At 37.4% G+C, this 17,730-nt stretch overlaps 1 protein-coding gene across 4 annotated transcripts in view; it reads left to right on the top strand.

The window, feature by feature from the left end:
• LOC132124152 (5'-AMP-activated protein kinase subunit gamma-2-like) overlaps positions 1-17,730 on the top strand; it is a 71,072-nt gene that overhangs the window by 7,466 nt on the left and 45,876 nt on the right. For 2 of the 4 annotated variants that reach the window (XR_009426723.1, XM_059535008.1), the window contains exon 3: positions 1,972-2,245. Coding sequence is in view for 3 of the 4 variants with exons in the window: in XM_059535008.1 (XP_059390991.1) it covers positions 1,972-2,245 (274 nt within the window). In the remaining variant the exon portion in view is untranslated. Of the gene's footprint in view, positions 1-861; positions 880-1,971; positions 2,246-16,487; positions 16,645-16,744; positions 16,869-17,730 lie in introns of those variants that run through there. The other 2 variants (XM_059535009.1, XM_059535010.1) reach the window with 2 other exon arrangements.

The raw sequence follows: 17,730 nt of genomic DNA, 5'->3' as shown, positions 1-17,730 counted from the left end.
CTTTGTAGATCAGTATTATACTCAACTGCTATATGAATGATCTGATCATTCAAACACATAGGGTTGTTGGAATGCGAATAGCTGTGTTAAATTACAGATTCATTCCATTTGTGTCGGCAGTCTGTGAGCTGCCATATCCTCAGTCTCGGCTATCACTCTGATGGGATGAGTCTGCTCTAATAACCTGATTTGTAATTACGTCTATCATGGTTATTTTTGCCTAGAGGTTAGAGAATAGATGAATCTGAGTGGGTTGGGGTGGTGTTTTGGTTTTTTTCCTCTCTGTTGTTGAAGGTGAGTTGGAGTCACTGAATCTGAAGGGCTGTTTTGATGCTTTAGGAGGTTTTGGAGTATACATTTTATGATCAGATGTAATCTGATCCACTTCACTGCTTTGCCGATGTTTTTCATTGCCCGCATTCAGGATATTAGCTAATATTTCTCCTTGTTGAACAGATGTTTTATGAACCCACGGCAAGGTCAATGCAGAATCACCAGAGTGGATGAACATTTGTATGCAAATGGAACGCATTAACTTAGTGTTGCTCAAAGGTTTGCCAAAGGAATGGCTTAGCTTTTGGATCGGAAGCAAAATAAGGGTGGTGTGAATTTAAAAGTTGTAAATTGTTATGTTATCTCATGATCAAAGGTTCAAGAGCGTGAAAATTCTATGTGAGTAAAGACTTTTTTCCATCAGCTCTTCAACACAAAGAACAGTCAGCTGTTTCCATAACAACCGAGGGAAAATTATGTTGTTTTGTTCAGTCCACAAATGAAAGGTTTTCTTTCATCTTAGTCTTTTCAGACTTGTAAGAGGATAGTTCAAATAAAACTGAAAATTCTTTCATCATTTACGCACCTTCATGCTGTTCCAAACTCGTAAGACTTTCTCTTTTTCTCGTGAAACACACATGCCATTGTCACATTCAAAAAATGAAAAAGGACAATGAACGTTTCATAAAAGTGATTCATACGATTGTGTGCTATATTCCAAGTCTTCTGAAAACATTTGACATAAGTAACAGACCCAAAATGAGATTTGTGTTATTTGCTGAAAATTGTACCTTCCACTGCAATGCACGATTAAGCTGAACTTAATTGTAAATGAATCATTTAGACTAATGCCGTGAACTAACTGAACTAATTCATTGAAAATATCTGACTCGGTTTATTCACATCACTACTTTTTCTCATAAGCATACCAAGAAGAACTAGTGTGGATCTCAATGTCCTCACACAAAGCTGTCATGTTAGACTTGATATAGACTTGAAATATAGTGCAAGAGTTGTATTTTATAACACTTTGATGGTGCTTTTGGTCATTTTGGAGCTCCACAGTCCCACTCCTAATTTATTTTCATTATACTGACAACATTGGCAAGGATGTTCTTTAGAAATTGTGTTGGACAGAAGAATGCATACAGGTTTGGAACAACATGAACAGTGTTATTCTATAGAATTATTCAAAAAACTAATTTTCATGAGTGAGATGGAGGTATTTATGTAGCGTGTTTAGGTATAGTACAGTGAGGAATTTATGCCACTGAGTGAGCCTCTCTGATTTAACAAAAGACTCTTGACAAAAACAAAGGCATCTGCTCTTTTCAGTGGATTTGTCTGGCTGTTTTTTTAATGTCAAGGACTTACGGTTTATATGAATGTTATGACGCCTATTCATTTAGTATCTCAATGTCCATGTCCTTCAAACATGCCATCAATGTTCAGCATAACATTTCTGTAACAGGAAATATGCTTAATCTGCATTAGAATGCCATTCACTGACAATTCTGTAGGCATAAAACCAATTGTCAAACATTTTTATTGTGCTCTCTGATGTCAATATATTCTTGAAAGTGCATTGTTTTATTGATTTGACTGTGCATATGACTTTTATCAGTTGTGTTACGGATACATTTTCTTCAGGAAATAGCTGTTGTCCTAATATTGTGTGTGATTGGATTTACTCTCCAGGGGGAGTTTAGCTGCCATTCAGCCAGCCCGACCAAAACCTTCTTCAGCCGGGGTCCGTTTAGTCGGCCCTCTAGCCCCATGTCCGCACCGGCCCGATTCAGAAACAGCCCTGGATCGCCCAAACCCATCTTCCCATACTCCTCCAACCATGACTCCTCGCCCAAGTGTTCACGTCGCCGCAGCTTCACCGGAATCTTTCGCTCATCCTCTAAAGACTCCACAAATCCCTCCACGTCTCCTGTCAGCATCAAACTCTTCTCTCGGGCCAGGAAAGGTAAGAGACATGCTTCATCCATCTCTTAAACAGCTGCCAGAATGCTTACAATCTGAAAAAGCAGGAAAAACCTCAACATTTAAATGGGTCATCATGACAAATCACATTGAAAGTACATTAACATTTTTAAAAAGAAAGAAATTAACAATTTATTTAGTGAGGGAAGAATTAAATTGATCAAAAGTGGTGGTAAAGATTTTAAAATCATCACAAAATCTTTCTATTTCAAATAAATGCAGTTCTTTTGAAGTTTCTATTGATCAAAAATTCAAAAATATTAAGCAGCGCCAATGTTTTTAACATGAATAATAATCCAAAATGTTTTTGAGCAGCAAATCAGCATGATTTCTGAAGGATCATGTGACACTGAAGACTGGAGTAATGATTCTGAAAATTCAGATTTGCATCACAGAAATAAATTTAATAAAAACAAATACTTAATTAGAAAATGTTATTTTAAATTGCAATAATATTTCACAATATTACTTTTTTACTTTATTTTTGATCAAATAATTGCAGCCTTGGTGAGCATAAGAGACTTCTTTTAGAAACATTAAATAATGTTACTGACTGCAAAAATGTGAATGGTATTATATGTGTACACAAAAAAATTACCAGATTAAATGACTGATTGATTTTTTAATAGAACGTTTTTGGGGATAAAACAATAAAAAAGGGAATGGATTTTTATCATTGTAGGGTGGTTGTGTCCACACATTGATGAGAAACATTTATATGCAAACATATGTAAAAGTGAATGTTGCATCCGATATCCCCTTTAATGATAAATAATACCAGTATCCAGATACAAACATCCATATCTACTAAAATATGTAATAAAAGATCAACAAGTTTCAAAATATGTATTGGCATTGTTGAGATTAGATGCTATGAATGCCATTATCGCATCAGTGTGAGGAGCGAGTCAGCGTTTAGTGAATCCAGCTCAGCTCGGTGTGTGTGATTCGGATAATTGTGCTGTGTGCTGATTTAATAGAGGCATGGGTGTCTCTTAATGCATAAGACCCTGATAATGAATTAAGCTGTCACATATGTTATCCACGTGAGTCTGATTAAACTATGACTAATTAATGACTTTGTGTTGTCTGGGCTCCTGACAATGTTCACTTTCCTGGTTGTGTTTAAAATGGCTTTAAGATAAAGCATGCAGAGATTAAGATTAAGATAAAGCATGCAGTTTTTTTATTGCAAAACTTATTTAAATTATCCATTTGAGGTGACATTTCAAATGACTGTTATTTAAAAGCAAACATATATATATATATATATATATATATATATATATATATATATATATATATATATATATATATATATATATATATATATATATATATATATATATATATATACATATATATATATATATATATATATATATATATATATATTTATAAATTATTATTTTATATATTATAATCTTTATATATTATTATCTGATTATTATTAAGTGAATTCTAACTGAAAAAGTTGAAAAAAGTGTGAATTTTGCAGTGTGTGGGCGTATATGTGTATGTGTGTGTGTGTGTGTGTGTGTGTTTGACCCACAGCTTCAATATACACAGTTGGGAATTTTCTTCTTCATACACATACTCGCTTACATAACAGCACGCTTCTCCAACAATCCATTAGTTGCTCTGGATGGCAGACTTTCCTGTCAGCCAAAAACAACAGTATTGATTTATTATTGAATACAGAGTTGGAGCAGTGAGTTGGATGCCTCTGTCTGATTGTAACCAGAGCTGGAAAAATTAAAACACATTTAGGGAGAGTAATAAACATTAGAGGCTCTCAAGAAAAAAGGAAGATGTGTTTCTAAGCTACGGTTTTATTACTTGATTATATTGATTTGTATAATGAGGTTTTTATCTGCTGAGTGCATCTGGTGCATTTGCACACAAATACACACTTCTCTACAAGTGCGTCCAGATATGAGTTATGGATCCATTTCTGTATTGATAAAATCCTGGATATTCTCCTGTCTCAGGTCAGGCCAGGGTTTTTAGACAAGGATATTTCCTGCTGTTATCTGGGATGGATGTGTTTGCAGCAGTTAGTGACATGAGCTTGATGAACACTAATGGACAGCAGCTTCTGTTCAAGCAGTGTTTGTCATTCAGGAAATGACACTCAGAACTTGCCAGAGAAATTCAGAATCCTATTAAACCCAGAAATTGGGCCGCACCCAGACAGTGACATCAGAATGCAGAAAGCCCATAATTCAATCACGCTTGCTTCCATACAAATGATATTAACTGAAATGAATCCTGGGCTCTAAGATATCCTCAGAGCTCCTCAGCGCAGGCAGCTGGGGATGAGGATGCTTGTATGTCTCTAATATGCTAGCAATTCACTTCAAGAAATCAGTGATGAGGAAGAGCTGTTGCTGTGTCATCCTTCTATGTGCCAAAATCTTCTTCATAGTCTTTGGTTGTATCGCCACCTACTGGACGAAATTTAAATGATGGATTCTTGATATCAAGCTCACTATTAGAATTTAATTAGAAAAAACTGTATATGGTATTCACATGCTATATATAGTCTTGATATATTATATTATATTATATTATATTATATTATATTATATTATATTATATTATATTATATTATATTATATTATATTATATTATTCAAAACTTTGAATCAGTTTATGTTTCTAAAATAATTATTTTATGCTCAGCTCACCAAGGCATTTATGTGGCAATAATGTTGTTTAGGTAATAAAAAATCCTAAAGTGTTATTTCAATCTCACATTTTGTAAGAGTTAAAATATTTGTAAAATGTAAATTATTTAGGTAATGCAAAGCTGTATTTTCAGCATCATTATTTCAGTCTTAAGTGTCACACGATCCTTCAAAAGTCATTCTAATATAGTGATTTGCCAAATAACCTTTTTATTATTATTGTAAATGATAAAAACAGTTAAATGTTTAGTGAAATTATATATATATATATATATATATATATATATATATATATATATATATATATATATATATATATATATATATATATATATATGAACTTTTATTTTAAACAGAAATCTTTTGTAACATTATGATTGTTTTTATAGTCACGTTTGATCAATTGAATGGTTATGTTCTGAATAATAGTAGTGAAAGTGAAAGTGAAGTGACATTCAGCCAAGTATGGTGACCCATACTCAGAATTTGTGCTCTGCATTTAACCCATCCGAAGTGCACACACACAGAGCAGTGAACACACACACACACACACACTGTGAGCACACACCCGGAGCAGTGGGCAGCCATTTATGCTGCGGCGCCCGGGGAGCAGTTGGGGGTTCGATGCTTTGCTCAAGGGCACCTAAGTCGTGGTATTGAAGGCTATTATTATTATTATTATTATTATTGTTGTTGTTTTATAAAATCTTACTAACCCCAAACTTTTTGAAAGTTAATGTAAATAAAACATAGAAAAGCTTTTCATGTCACGTTCCTCTGTGACCACTAGATGGAGATAAAGTAAATACAATTATTAGTTAAGCTTTTTAAATGATCTTAAAATCAACTTCTTGAATTGATTTATTGGTTTCATGCCTCACAGTACTTTGTGTATTAAGTGTATTTTAATATATATTTAAAATATTGTAATTTCCTTGATCATCAACATATATTTGATGCATACAATTCTATATATTCAAGCCAAAAGCCAGCGAAGTGTATCCTGGAGAGTGTGAGAAAAAGAAAAAGACAATGATAGCGCAAGAGAGTGCTGTGGAGCACTGAGGCCCCTGAGAGACAGGCTAAAGCGAGTCGGTGGGCTCTTTTCTCCTCCACACATCCTCACTCACTTGACGCCATGAGCTCTGAGCCCCTGGAGCACGCATTCACGACTCACAGAACTCGTCTCCAGGCAGCGGTTAAATAAACAGCGCTCGGGCGGCTCCGGGTTCAGCAGCTGACAGGTGACCGCGATGAAACGCAGCGTGGCGGCCTTATCTCAGCAGTGACCGTCGCACGCACGTCCGTGTCCATCTGTGTGACACGATGCCCTCTCTAGTGACCAAATAAGGCGTCCCCCTCTTTTACTTCCGTCTATGGGTAAAAAGAGGAAGTGCATGTTATCTAAATATCTGTGATCGGAATTTTATATTTAATATGTGTTTAATGTTTCATATATAACTGAAAAATAAACTGGACAATTCTTCTTCTTATTCACCGTGATCTCTTAACATTTAAAAAAGTAGGCTATCGTAGTATTTCCATGATTTTTTTGGAGATGGTAACATAAGTTTCTTTGGATGTGTACCATGGTACTGTTCTTTCTGATATTCCTTTTTTAATAGTATTAATCTCTTAAATAAATCTTGCTGATGCCATACTTTATATTATATTGCATATAATATTATTAGGGGTGTCGGACTGGGGGTAAAACTAGTACTGATTACCAGGGCCCCAAAGGAAGAGAGGGCCCTTGAAAAGTCTGGAATATATATTTTCATATATTTATTTGCATAGGGGCCCGGGATCGGATCTTATGCAGCGCCCCTGAATATTATACAAAGAATACTGTGGTATGACATGGAGTAAATGCCATGTTATTAATGTTATTTATTGACCTACCCATACCAGTAGTAATAGTGATTTTTTTTCTTTATATTTTCAGTTTTAATTTTAATTTGTTTTAGTAATTATTTTTATTTCCTTTTGTCGTTTTTATTTTTATATATTTTATTTTTTGTCAATATTTCTATCTAGCTTTAATTGATCGTGTTCAGTAATTTTTACATTGATTTATATATATATATATATATATATATATATATATATATATATACAGTACAGACCAAAAGTTTGGAAACATTACTATTTTTAATGTTTTTGAAAGAAGTTTCTTCTGCTCATCAAGCCTGCATTTATTTGATCAAAAATACAGAAAAAACAGTAATATTGTAAAATATTATTACAACTTAAAATAATAGTTTTCTATTTGAATATACTTAAAAAAAAAAAATTTATTCCTGTGATGCAAAGCTGAATTTTCAGCATCATTATTCCAGCCTTCAGTGTCACATGTAACATCCAGTCTATCACATGATCATTTAGAAATCATTATTATATTCTGATTTATTATGAGTGTTGGAAACAGTTCTGCTGTCTAATATATTTGATGAATAAAATGTTAAAAAGAACTGCATTTATTCAAAATAAAAATAAAAATTCTAATAATATATACAACCCGAATTCCGGAAAAGTTGGGACGTTTTTTAAATTTTAATAAAATGAAAACTAAAAGACTTTCAAATCACATGAGCCAATATTTTATTCACAATATAACATAGATAACATAGCAAATGTTTAAACTGAGAAAGTTTACAATTTTATGCACAAAATGAGCTCATTTCAATTTTGATTTCTGCTACAGGTCTCAAAATAGTTGGGACGGGGCATGTTTACCATGGTGTAGCATCTCCTTTTCTTTTCAAAACAGTTTGAAGACGTCTGGGCATTGAGGCTATGAGTTGCTGGAGTTTTGCTGTTGGAATTTGGTCCCATTCTTGCCTTATATAGATTTCCAGCTGCTGAAGAGTTCGTGGTCGTCTTTGACGTATTTTTCGTTTAATGATGCGCCAAATGTTCTCTATAGGTGAAAGATCTGGACTGCAGGCAGGCCAGGTTAGCACCCGGACTCTTCTACGACGAAGCCATGCTGTTGTTATAGCTGCAGTATGTGGTTTTGCATTGTCCTGCTGAAATAAACAAGGACTTCCCTGAAATAGACGTTTTTTGGAGGGAAGCATATGTTGCTCTAAAACCTTTATATACCTTTCAGCATTCACAGAGCCTTCCAAAACATGCAAGCTGCCCATACCGTATGCACTTATGCACCCCCATACCATCAGAGATGCTGGCTTTTGAACTGAACGCTGATAACATGCTGGAAGGTCTCCCTCCTCTTTAGCCCAGAGGACACGGCGTCCGTGATTTCCAACAAGAATGTCAAATTTGGACTCGTCTGACCATAAAACACTATTCCACTTTGAAATAGTCCATTTTAAATGAGCCTTGGCCCACAGGACACGACGGCGCTTCTGGACCATGTTCACATATGGCTTCCTTTTTGCATGATAGAGCTTTAGTTGGCATCTGCTGATGGCACGGCGGATTGTGTTTACCGACAGTGGTTTCTGAAAGTATTCCTGGGCCCATTTAGTAATGTCATTGACACAATCATGCCGATGAGTGATGCAGTGTCGTCTGAGAGCCCGAAGACCACGGGCATCCAATAAAGGTCTCCGGCCTTGTCCTTTACGCACAGAGATTTCTCCAAGTTTCTCTGAATCTTTTGATGATGTTATGCACTGTAGATGATTAGATTTGCAAAGCCTCTGCCCATCTTTACTTCTGAGAGACTCTGCTTCTCTAAGACAAAGCTTTTATAGCTAATCATGTTACAGACCTGATATCAATTAACTTAATTAATCACTAGATGTTCTCCCAGCTGAATCTTTTCAAAACTGCTTGCTTTTTTAGCCATTTGTTGCCCCCGTGCCAACTTTTTTGAGACCTGTAGCAGGCATTAAATTTTAAATGAGCTAATTAAGTGGATAAAAGTGTAAAATTTCTCAGTTTAAACATTTGCTACGTTATCTATGTTCTATTGTGAATAAAATATTGGCTCATGTGATTTGAAATTCCTTTAGTTTTCATTTTATTAAAATTTAAAAAACGTCCCAACTTTTCCGGAATTCGGGTTGTATTCTATTTTCTTTACTATCACTTTTTATCAATTTAACACATCCTTGCTGAATAAAAGTATTGATTTTATTAAAAAAAAAGAAAGAAAAAAAATCACTGACCCCAAATTACTGACCAGTAGTGTATATTGTTATTCCAAAATATTTATATTTTAAAAACATAGCTTCTTTTTTTTTTTTTACTTTTTTTTTTGCACGATTTAGTTTTGGCTTGCTCAGTTTGCGCCAGTGGTAAGTCGTCTAACCGGCCTCCTGATGGGCTTCTTCAACCGCTGTCTGTCCCTTCGAGACCCTGGTCCCGTATCGTACTAGATTTTGTTACCGCCCTCCCGCCCTCTAATTGCATGACGGTCGTTTTGACCGTAGTGGACCGGTTCTAGAAGGCGGCACATTTCATTCCCTTGCCCAAATTACCGACAGCCAAGGAGACAGCGGTCACTGTCCTAGATCACGTCTTTCGGTTACATGGCCTCCCGGTAGACGTGGTTTCTGACAGGGGTTCCCAATTCATATCCAAATTTTGGAAAGAATTTTGTAAGTTGCTAGGAGCGACGGTTAGGCTGTCTTCGGGTTATCATCCCCAGAGTAACGGGCAGTCTGAGCGAGCCAACCAAGATTTAGAGAGGATGTTGCGATGTTTGGTCTCCAAGAGTCCTTCTTCCTGGAGCCAACAACTCTCTATGGTGGAGTATGCTCACAATTCGTTACCAGTGTCAGCCACGGGCCTCTCTCCGTTTCAGTGCAGCTTAGGTTACCAGCCACCAGCTTTTCCTAGTCTGGAATCTGAAGTCGCGGTCCCCTCCGCTCACGCATTTGTCCATAGGTGCCACCGCACCTGGACCAGAGCCCGCGAGACTCTGCTCCGGATGAGGGAGCGCACTAAGGCCAAGGTCGATCGCCACCGGTCAAGGCCTCCCGTTTACGTCGTGGGTCAAAAAGTGTGGCTTTCTACGAACAATATTCCTCTCCGTTCCGTTTCTAACAAATTTGCTCCCAAATTCATTGGCCCGTTTACTATCACCAAGATCATTAGCTCGGTGACAGTCCGCCTCAAACTACCTCCAGCATACAGGAGGATACATCCCGCCTTCCATGTGTCCAAAATTAAACCCGTGTTTTATTCACGTATTAATCCGCCTATCCCGGTTCCCCCGCCACCGCGACTCGTAGATGGGGAACCGATCTATTCGGTTAATCGTATTCTGGACTCGAGACGGAGGGGTCGAGGATTCCAGTACTTGGTGGACTAGGAAAGTTACGGTCCGGAGGAGAGGAGTTGGGTACCTTGTAGGGACATACTGGATCACTCCCTTATTGATGATTACAATCAGCAGGTAGGCCCTTCTGGGAACTCCAGGAGGCGTTCTTAGAGGGAGGGGGGGAAGTGGGGTACTGTCACGGTTGAAGTCTGTGTGTTACGCGTCAGCACTGATTAGTTTGTGGGCGTCTCCGTTAATTGTCATCAGCAACAGCTGTCACTCATTACTCATCCCTATATATTGGCTTGTCTAGCGTCTTGTGTTCGTGAGAGCGTTGTTTCATGTTTGTGACCTAGGGCTGTCAACGAATATTCTAAATTTGAATATGTATTTGAATAGTTTAAAAAAAATGAATTTCGAAGGTGAAAATTAATATTCGAATAAAAAAAAATGTGGAAAAAAAGGCCCATGGTAGTAGAGGCGTGGTTGTCTGCTTCGCGAGTGGGCGCGCTAGCGCGCCTGAGGGTTCAGGGACAGGTCACAGCCTCACAGGAGTCGCACTCTCTGGCACAGCATCACTGCTGAAAGTTGACGCGTCTTCATGGAAGATGCCAGCAAGTGCAGAGCCCAACTCGACCGCAGCAGAGAAAATGAGGTAAAATTGTTGACCCGCGAGATTGTTGTATGCAAGCTATTTAAGATACAGTTAGCATACCATTCGACAACTAGCAACATGAGTTCACATCTCAAAAATGTGCACCCAAAAGCGCATGGCATAATGTGTGGAACTCCAGCTAAACAGTCACGTCTTGACACTTAACGCTACTTTGCATCGCCCGACGCAAGCACTTTGTCTGCAACATGACAAGAGGCCATAACGGATAAAATAATTTTGTTCATTTTTAAGGACATGAGACCGATCAGTATCGCGGATGGGCACGCTTCGGGGAGTTCTGTCAAGCAATGGATCTGAGGTTTGATTATTTATCGTTTCATGTCAAGGAAATGTTCCATGTTTACCACAGCACAGCTCGCTCGGAGCATTCAATGTCAGTTCTATATGCTGTAAAACTTCAATTAATATTAATAATATTTGTTTCAATCACTGAATGAAGCCTGCTATATTTGGGACAACAGTCGCGACCTTGAATTGCTTGCACAAAAATTTGTTTGTTCATTTAAACCATTATGCGCAGAGAACGTAAGGGTGAGAGAGCGTGAGGTCTGCAGTCTTGGCCATTAGTTGATTTCCTTGTTTTTGTGTAGGTATTACGTTGTCATATATGTTTAAACTTAAATAGACTATCTATACAAGTAGTTATGTCTCTTTGTATTATTTTTGCCTGTTATTGACGTAATGCGCGTCACTGACAACATGCGCAACCAGAGGTTCGATTAATTCGAATATTCGTGTATTTTTTTGAGGGAATATTCGAAAGTCAATTTTGAGCAATTTTGACAGCCCTATTGTGACCTGTGCTTTGCTTTCTTGTGTGTTTCTGCGTTGGATGTCCGTGTTTCCCCGGAACCCCGTCCACTCTACGCGACCCACCACCAAGCAACACCATTTACCTTCGGCTCGCTTTCCCGCAGTTCCTGTGTCACCCTCTCCTGCTGCCAACTCACCTCCGCCTTCCGGATTCGTCATTCACCACCACCATCTTGGACTGTGCATTCCTCCCAGCATTATTTGTGTCTCAGTATTGTTTTGTTTCATTGTCTTCATTAAATCTCATTTATCTCGCACTTGCTTCCTGCCACTACTTCACCCAGTCGTTACATTTAGTTACCAACAACAACTCTGTATGGTACATGAGTTTCAGTCCTCTGGTATATATTAAAATCCTGGTATTATAATTTGATTTACATTAGTATACCATGCATGGATACAATGGTATATTAATATGGTTATAATACAATACATTGGTATATATCATAATATCACGGTATTATCTGATAACGTCAATGGACTTATTTGTATAGGAAAGTTATGTATAAATTTGGTTTGGATTCATAACATTCTCCTTAAGCAAGTTGTGGCCTAATGGTTAGAGAGTTTGACTCCTAACTCTAAGGTTGTGGGTTCGAGTCTCAGGCTGGCAGTACCATGACTGAGGTGCCCTTGAGCAAGGCACAGAACCGCAGCATAAATGGCTGCCCACCGCTCTGGGTGTGTGTTCACGGTGAGTGTTTGTTCACTGCTGTGTGTGTGCACTTTGGATGGGTTAAAATGCAGAGCACAAATTCTGAGTATGGATCACCATACTTGGCTGTATGTCACGTCACTTTCACTTAGTTATTGTAAACGGCTGGTCAGTGTCTTATAGCTTAGTTGTTTTTAAACTCTTAGGACATTCAGTCTGATAGACAGCACATAACCCAAAGATTTCAGCTGCACCAGTCCTGTGATAATATGAACACGGTGAGCTGAAGCCGGCTCTGCGGTTATGTAATCCAGTCTGCAAGAGACAAGAGTTAATTTTAGTTTGGGATGTGTGGAGTACAGGGTTTGGTCATGTCAGTGCAGAGAGAGTGATAAGAACTCTTAAGGAATCATCTGACACTGCTAATATATTCAGTCTTCTGACTTTGCGTCTCTTTTTTCCATCTCCACACACCCAGAGAATCTTCCTGGGAAAATGCATGCTTGTTTTTCAGAGGTTCAGGTTGTGTCAGTGAGATTTTGACCTGCCTATTGTCACGAAGGTCTTCCTGTACTGATGTATTTCTATACAATACGTATTAATCAATTAAAAAAATATATTATATTATTATGTTTTTTCTCACTAATTAAATTTGTCCTTAAATATTATTTTCTTTTTTTTAAAAATGCAAAATAATTAATGTAATTCAAATTTTAAACTGGTTATAATTTTGTGTGTGACATTTGTAATTATTTAAAAAAAACTTTGTAATTAATTTTAATTAAGCTACTACCTTACATGCATTATTTTAAATTAAAAGGTGATGTAAATAAATATGGCAGTCAAAATAACTTCATTGTGCTATATTTTTGTATGTTAGAGGAATGTCTCAGCGCTGTCATTGTGCCAGTGCATTCCTCGCCCTCATTCAGGCCTTATCTGGGAATCCTGTTCATCATTTGATCTGCGGCTGTAGAGAGCCCCTGGTATTTACAGAAAGCTGCCATGTTTGCACATCATTACCTGTGAAACGATATAGCATGGCTATATCCTTATTAGGGATGAGTCTGCCTGCAAACAGAAAAGTTCTGTTGTGCCGATCTTTCTAGATCATCTTTCACTGAGAGAAACATCTCAGATAATAAACATCTAAAATGTAAAGCATCTCTGACCTCTGAGAACTTAAAGGAACAGTTCAGCAAAAAAAGAAAAAAGATAATTCCATCATTATTTTCTCACCCTCATGTCATTCCAAAACTGTAAGACTTTCAAACAGTACCCTAAATGTGGTTTATATGATCATACTCGTTATTTCATGCAATTTTTTTGTGTGTTGCACAGACTTTCTCTGCCATTTTATGGTCCACAACCTTGTTTTTTTTTTAGACTGACTGGAAAAGTCAATCTGGCTTGACTCCAAAAGTACAAGGTGACCTGCAGTAGAAAACAAGCCCATTCATAGATATCCAGTAACCTGGCATTGCTCACTCTCACATGAAAGCTTGTTAAATCAGGCAAATGGAATAAGGATTTTCCTGCTCTGACACCATAGAACAGCATGTCAGTACTTGGTGATGGACACAAGGCTCTTGCGAGAGTCCTTGCTGTCTACTGCCTACACAAGCAGCCTGTGCCAACCATGATTAATAGTCAGTGTTTACATCAACAACATGGATGTATTTATCACTGAGCATGTTGCAACGATTTCTTGGATTGCTGCCTTAGGATTTGCAAAACCAAAGTACCTTATATCACACCATGGTGTTCCCACCTACAGTAACGTTAAGAACAGCCTCATAAATGTTCCCTTGGTAGGCAGCCAACTAGGTTTAAAAACAGAGCAGCTGTCTGTGGTAGGGCTAGAGCGCACAACACCTAAAAAACAAGACTTTTACATGATGACTTATTGCTGTTAAACAAAGAAGGTTTTTTGCTGCAGCTCCATCAGTGGTTCCTGACTGCATTTTTGTCCTTAAAACCAACCCTGTTCTTTCCAGTGTCTTGTTGACCTTGGTCCTTTGAAGATGTCAGGAAGCACGGTGGATTTAGAAGGGATTAGCTGCTCGCTTTTCACCGAGGGCACTTTTTGGGCCTAAATGAGTAGAATTATCCAAATGTGCTTAGCAAGTGCCCCTGACAAGGAACGACAGCAGAGTGTTTGGAAAATGAGAGGTGATTATTCAAAGCCCATCTAATTCTGCTTACACAACTATCTCTTGGCTTGGAGCCTGACAGTGTGACTTTACCCAGTATTAAGTGATTAATTTGGTGCCTTGAGTGCACTGACAGAGAATGATTTGTTTATGATGGCACATGAAGAGGGGGTGATCAGATGTTGATGGCAATTATCACCATGGACATGAATTCATTAGCTAAATTGACTGTCACTGAGATAGTTTTTCCTCCTTGAATGGAATACCCTTCATGACCCAGATATTGGATTTCACCAGGGTATTCTTTTGGAGACTTCCAGATTTGCTGTGTTACAGGGCAATATACAGATTTGATCTGATATTTTGTGCATCTATTTTATGTAGGGCTGGGCAAGTTAATTAACCCGACAATTGTTTTATCGTGCGTTTTTTATTATTATGAAAGTCCGTCGCTCACTGGCTCTGAATACAGATACAGACAAATTATGGGTCACAAGTGGTTCACAAACCACTGTCCACTGTTATTTTTAACAGAAAAGAATGCAACGAGCTCGTAATCATTACTTTACAAGTTGATCCAGGAACATCATTCCAATCAAACGATCAGAATTGAGAGATAACTTTTCAGGAAACGTCAGTTTTAGGCTTACAATCAGGAATAGGTGTTTCTACGCCCTTGTTAATCAGGTATCATTTCCCTCTGATTTTAGGTCTAACTTATGGGTAGGGTTAGGTTTAGGGGTAGGCATTGGGTTAAGTCTGTATTTTTGGACAGTAATGTTAATCCAGGAAAGATGTTGATCCAGGAACATGGCACCTTATTTGTTTAAAGTGTTTGCAAACAAAATGTCATTATACTTTTGTTCATATAGGAGTAAGCCTACACTACTTTTTCATGCATCATTAGTTTTATGTATAGCAATGCGATTAATTGCGATTAATCACAGACTATAATGTGATTAATCGCGGTTTTAAAAAAAGTATCGTTGCCCATCACTAATTTTAAGTAAAGTTCCGTTTACATTATGGCCACAGTAAAGCAGTCAAACTTACAATGACAAATAAATAATGCAGGAATGTGTTCAAAGCTTAATGAAGTTTGAGTGGCAGCAACAATGTGCCAAAAAATAATGATAATTAAATCTTGTGGGTATATGGGCTTGGTAATATTTTTGGTCACTTTTTAAAATGTATGTAATTAATGTAATTATATAATTATTTTTAAAAGAAGAAGTTTATTGCAATTTAAAATACCAGATTTTTTTAAAGCTGCAATATATTAAATATATTACATTTAATTTAATTAATTAAATTGTATTTATTACTGTGATGTACCTGAATTTTCAGCATCATTACTCCAGTCTTCAGTGTCACATGATTGTTCAGAAATCATTCTAATATGCTGATTCGATAATTGGTTGAAAACTATTATTAATAATAATAGTGATGCTTGCCTTAACTTGCACCACTAATAAGCAAATAAAAATAGGATTTCTTGCATTAAACAGGAATGTTCTCCCACAGCGCTGAATTAATTTCAGTTGGCAAGGTATTCGGAAAGGTTCAATCCTATTTTATGGTCCCCTGATTATTTTTGTCCTCTCCTTAATGAGATTTTTATTAAAATCAACTAACCAGAGGAAGTCATGCCCACATTCTTTCATTTTAACACTAGATAGTGAAATTTATTTTTAACTATATATATTTTCTCTTTTGTGTCTCTAATATTAAACACACACACACACACACACACACACAAAAACAGTTCACTCACACAGATGCACAACACATATATGTGAAAGGATGTGAAATATTCATGGGTGGGTGGGGTTTACTGCTGTTTGGCCAATCACCAGCAATTCCAAACCAAGCATGGGTTGGTGGTTTCCTTTTACAGTCTCCCTGTTGCACATGCTGTTTTAAAATCATGATTTCACAGACACACACACACACACACACACACACACACACACACACACACACACAGCTGCACTTGACAATCTGCTGTAAGCTTGCCAGCCGGCTGGCCACTGATTCAGAACTGTACAACGGAAACAAGAGTCGGTAAAATAAAGAAGCTGAAGAACCCTAAAGGAAGGACTTTGTTTGAAGAGCATGGAATAATCTTTGAAGAGCACCTGTCACTGGCTCAATGATTAGGTGATATGGATCCAAGGCCTGGAAGTAACTGAAAAGGTCCAACTAAAACTTCTTCTAGCACTGTCTATGGGTATGGATTGACGTATTGCAATTTCCACAGCCTGTCCGAACTCTCTCACCACCCATGAAACGGTTTAGCAGCCTGAGAGGGATCAAAAAACGCAAGGTCCAAGAGGGGCGGACAGGCAGACGGCAGTCAGAGCCCCACGGCCTCCTGGCAACCAGTAAGATGGCAGTTGAGGCTTATTCTGCAGCATTGTTTTTTTATTTAACATGAAATTTCTTTACATGACTTTATGTTAAATATAATGTATTTCGATTTTTTCACGAGTGACATTTGCGGATATTGTTAAAAGTATTTGGACACTTGAAATGTAAGAACATAATTGCATTAGATATCAAAATATCAAACCAAGTTTCACAAGCATTTTTCAAGTCAAAAAAAGTTCATTAGGTCTTAAATAAAACAAAAACAAATGATGTTTAAAATGAAGACTAAAAAGTATTCGGACACTTTCTGGTTTCCAAACGTTAATGGAACATGTTTATAGTTATTATTATTGCATGTGCATTATTGCACCTGTGCATGTGAACGTAAAGAGATATGACTTTATACAGTATGTTATTTGTATCATTGAGATATAGGGCCATATTTTAACGATCTAAATGCAAAGTGTAAAGCGCATGGTGCAGGTGCACTCAGGACGTGTCCAAATCCACTTTTGCTATTTTAACGAAATGCCCGGGCGCATGGTCTAAACGGGTTGTCCCTATTCTCTTAATGGGTAATGGGTGTTTTTTGGGCGGAACATGCAATAAACCAATCAGAGTCTCATCTTCCATTCCCTTTAAGAGCAAGTTGCGCTCGTGCCATGACGGATTTGCTATTTACATGGCGGAATTTGGCAAGCGCAAAGACAGAACGCGTCTCCGAGATGAAACGGAGCTGCTCGTGTGCAAGCAAATATATAGCCTAATTCTGATACTTGCGATGACTATCCATTATGACATGTAGACATTTATATATATGTACGCGCGTTGCGGACCCGCCTATACTAGCACACTCTTTAAATAACAAAGAAAAGA

This window comes from Carassius carassius, chromosome 42 (assembly GCF_963082965.1).
Source record: "Carassius carassius chromosome 42, fCarCar2.1, whole genome shotgun sequence".
Taxonomy (NCBI): Eukaryota; Metazoa; Chordata; class Actinopteri; order Cypriniformes; family Cyprinidae; genus Carassius; species Carassius carassius.
Note: the sequence above shows the minus strand (reverse complement) of the source record. Positions and strands in the feature narration are given on the sequence as shown.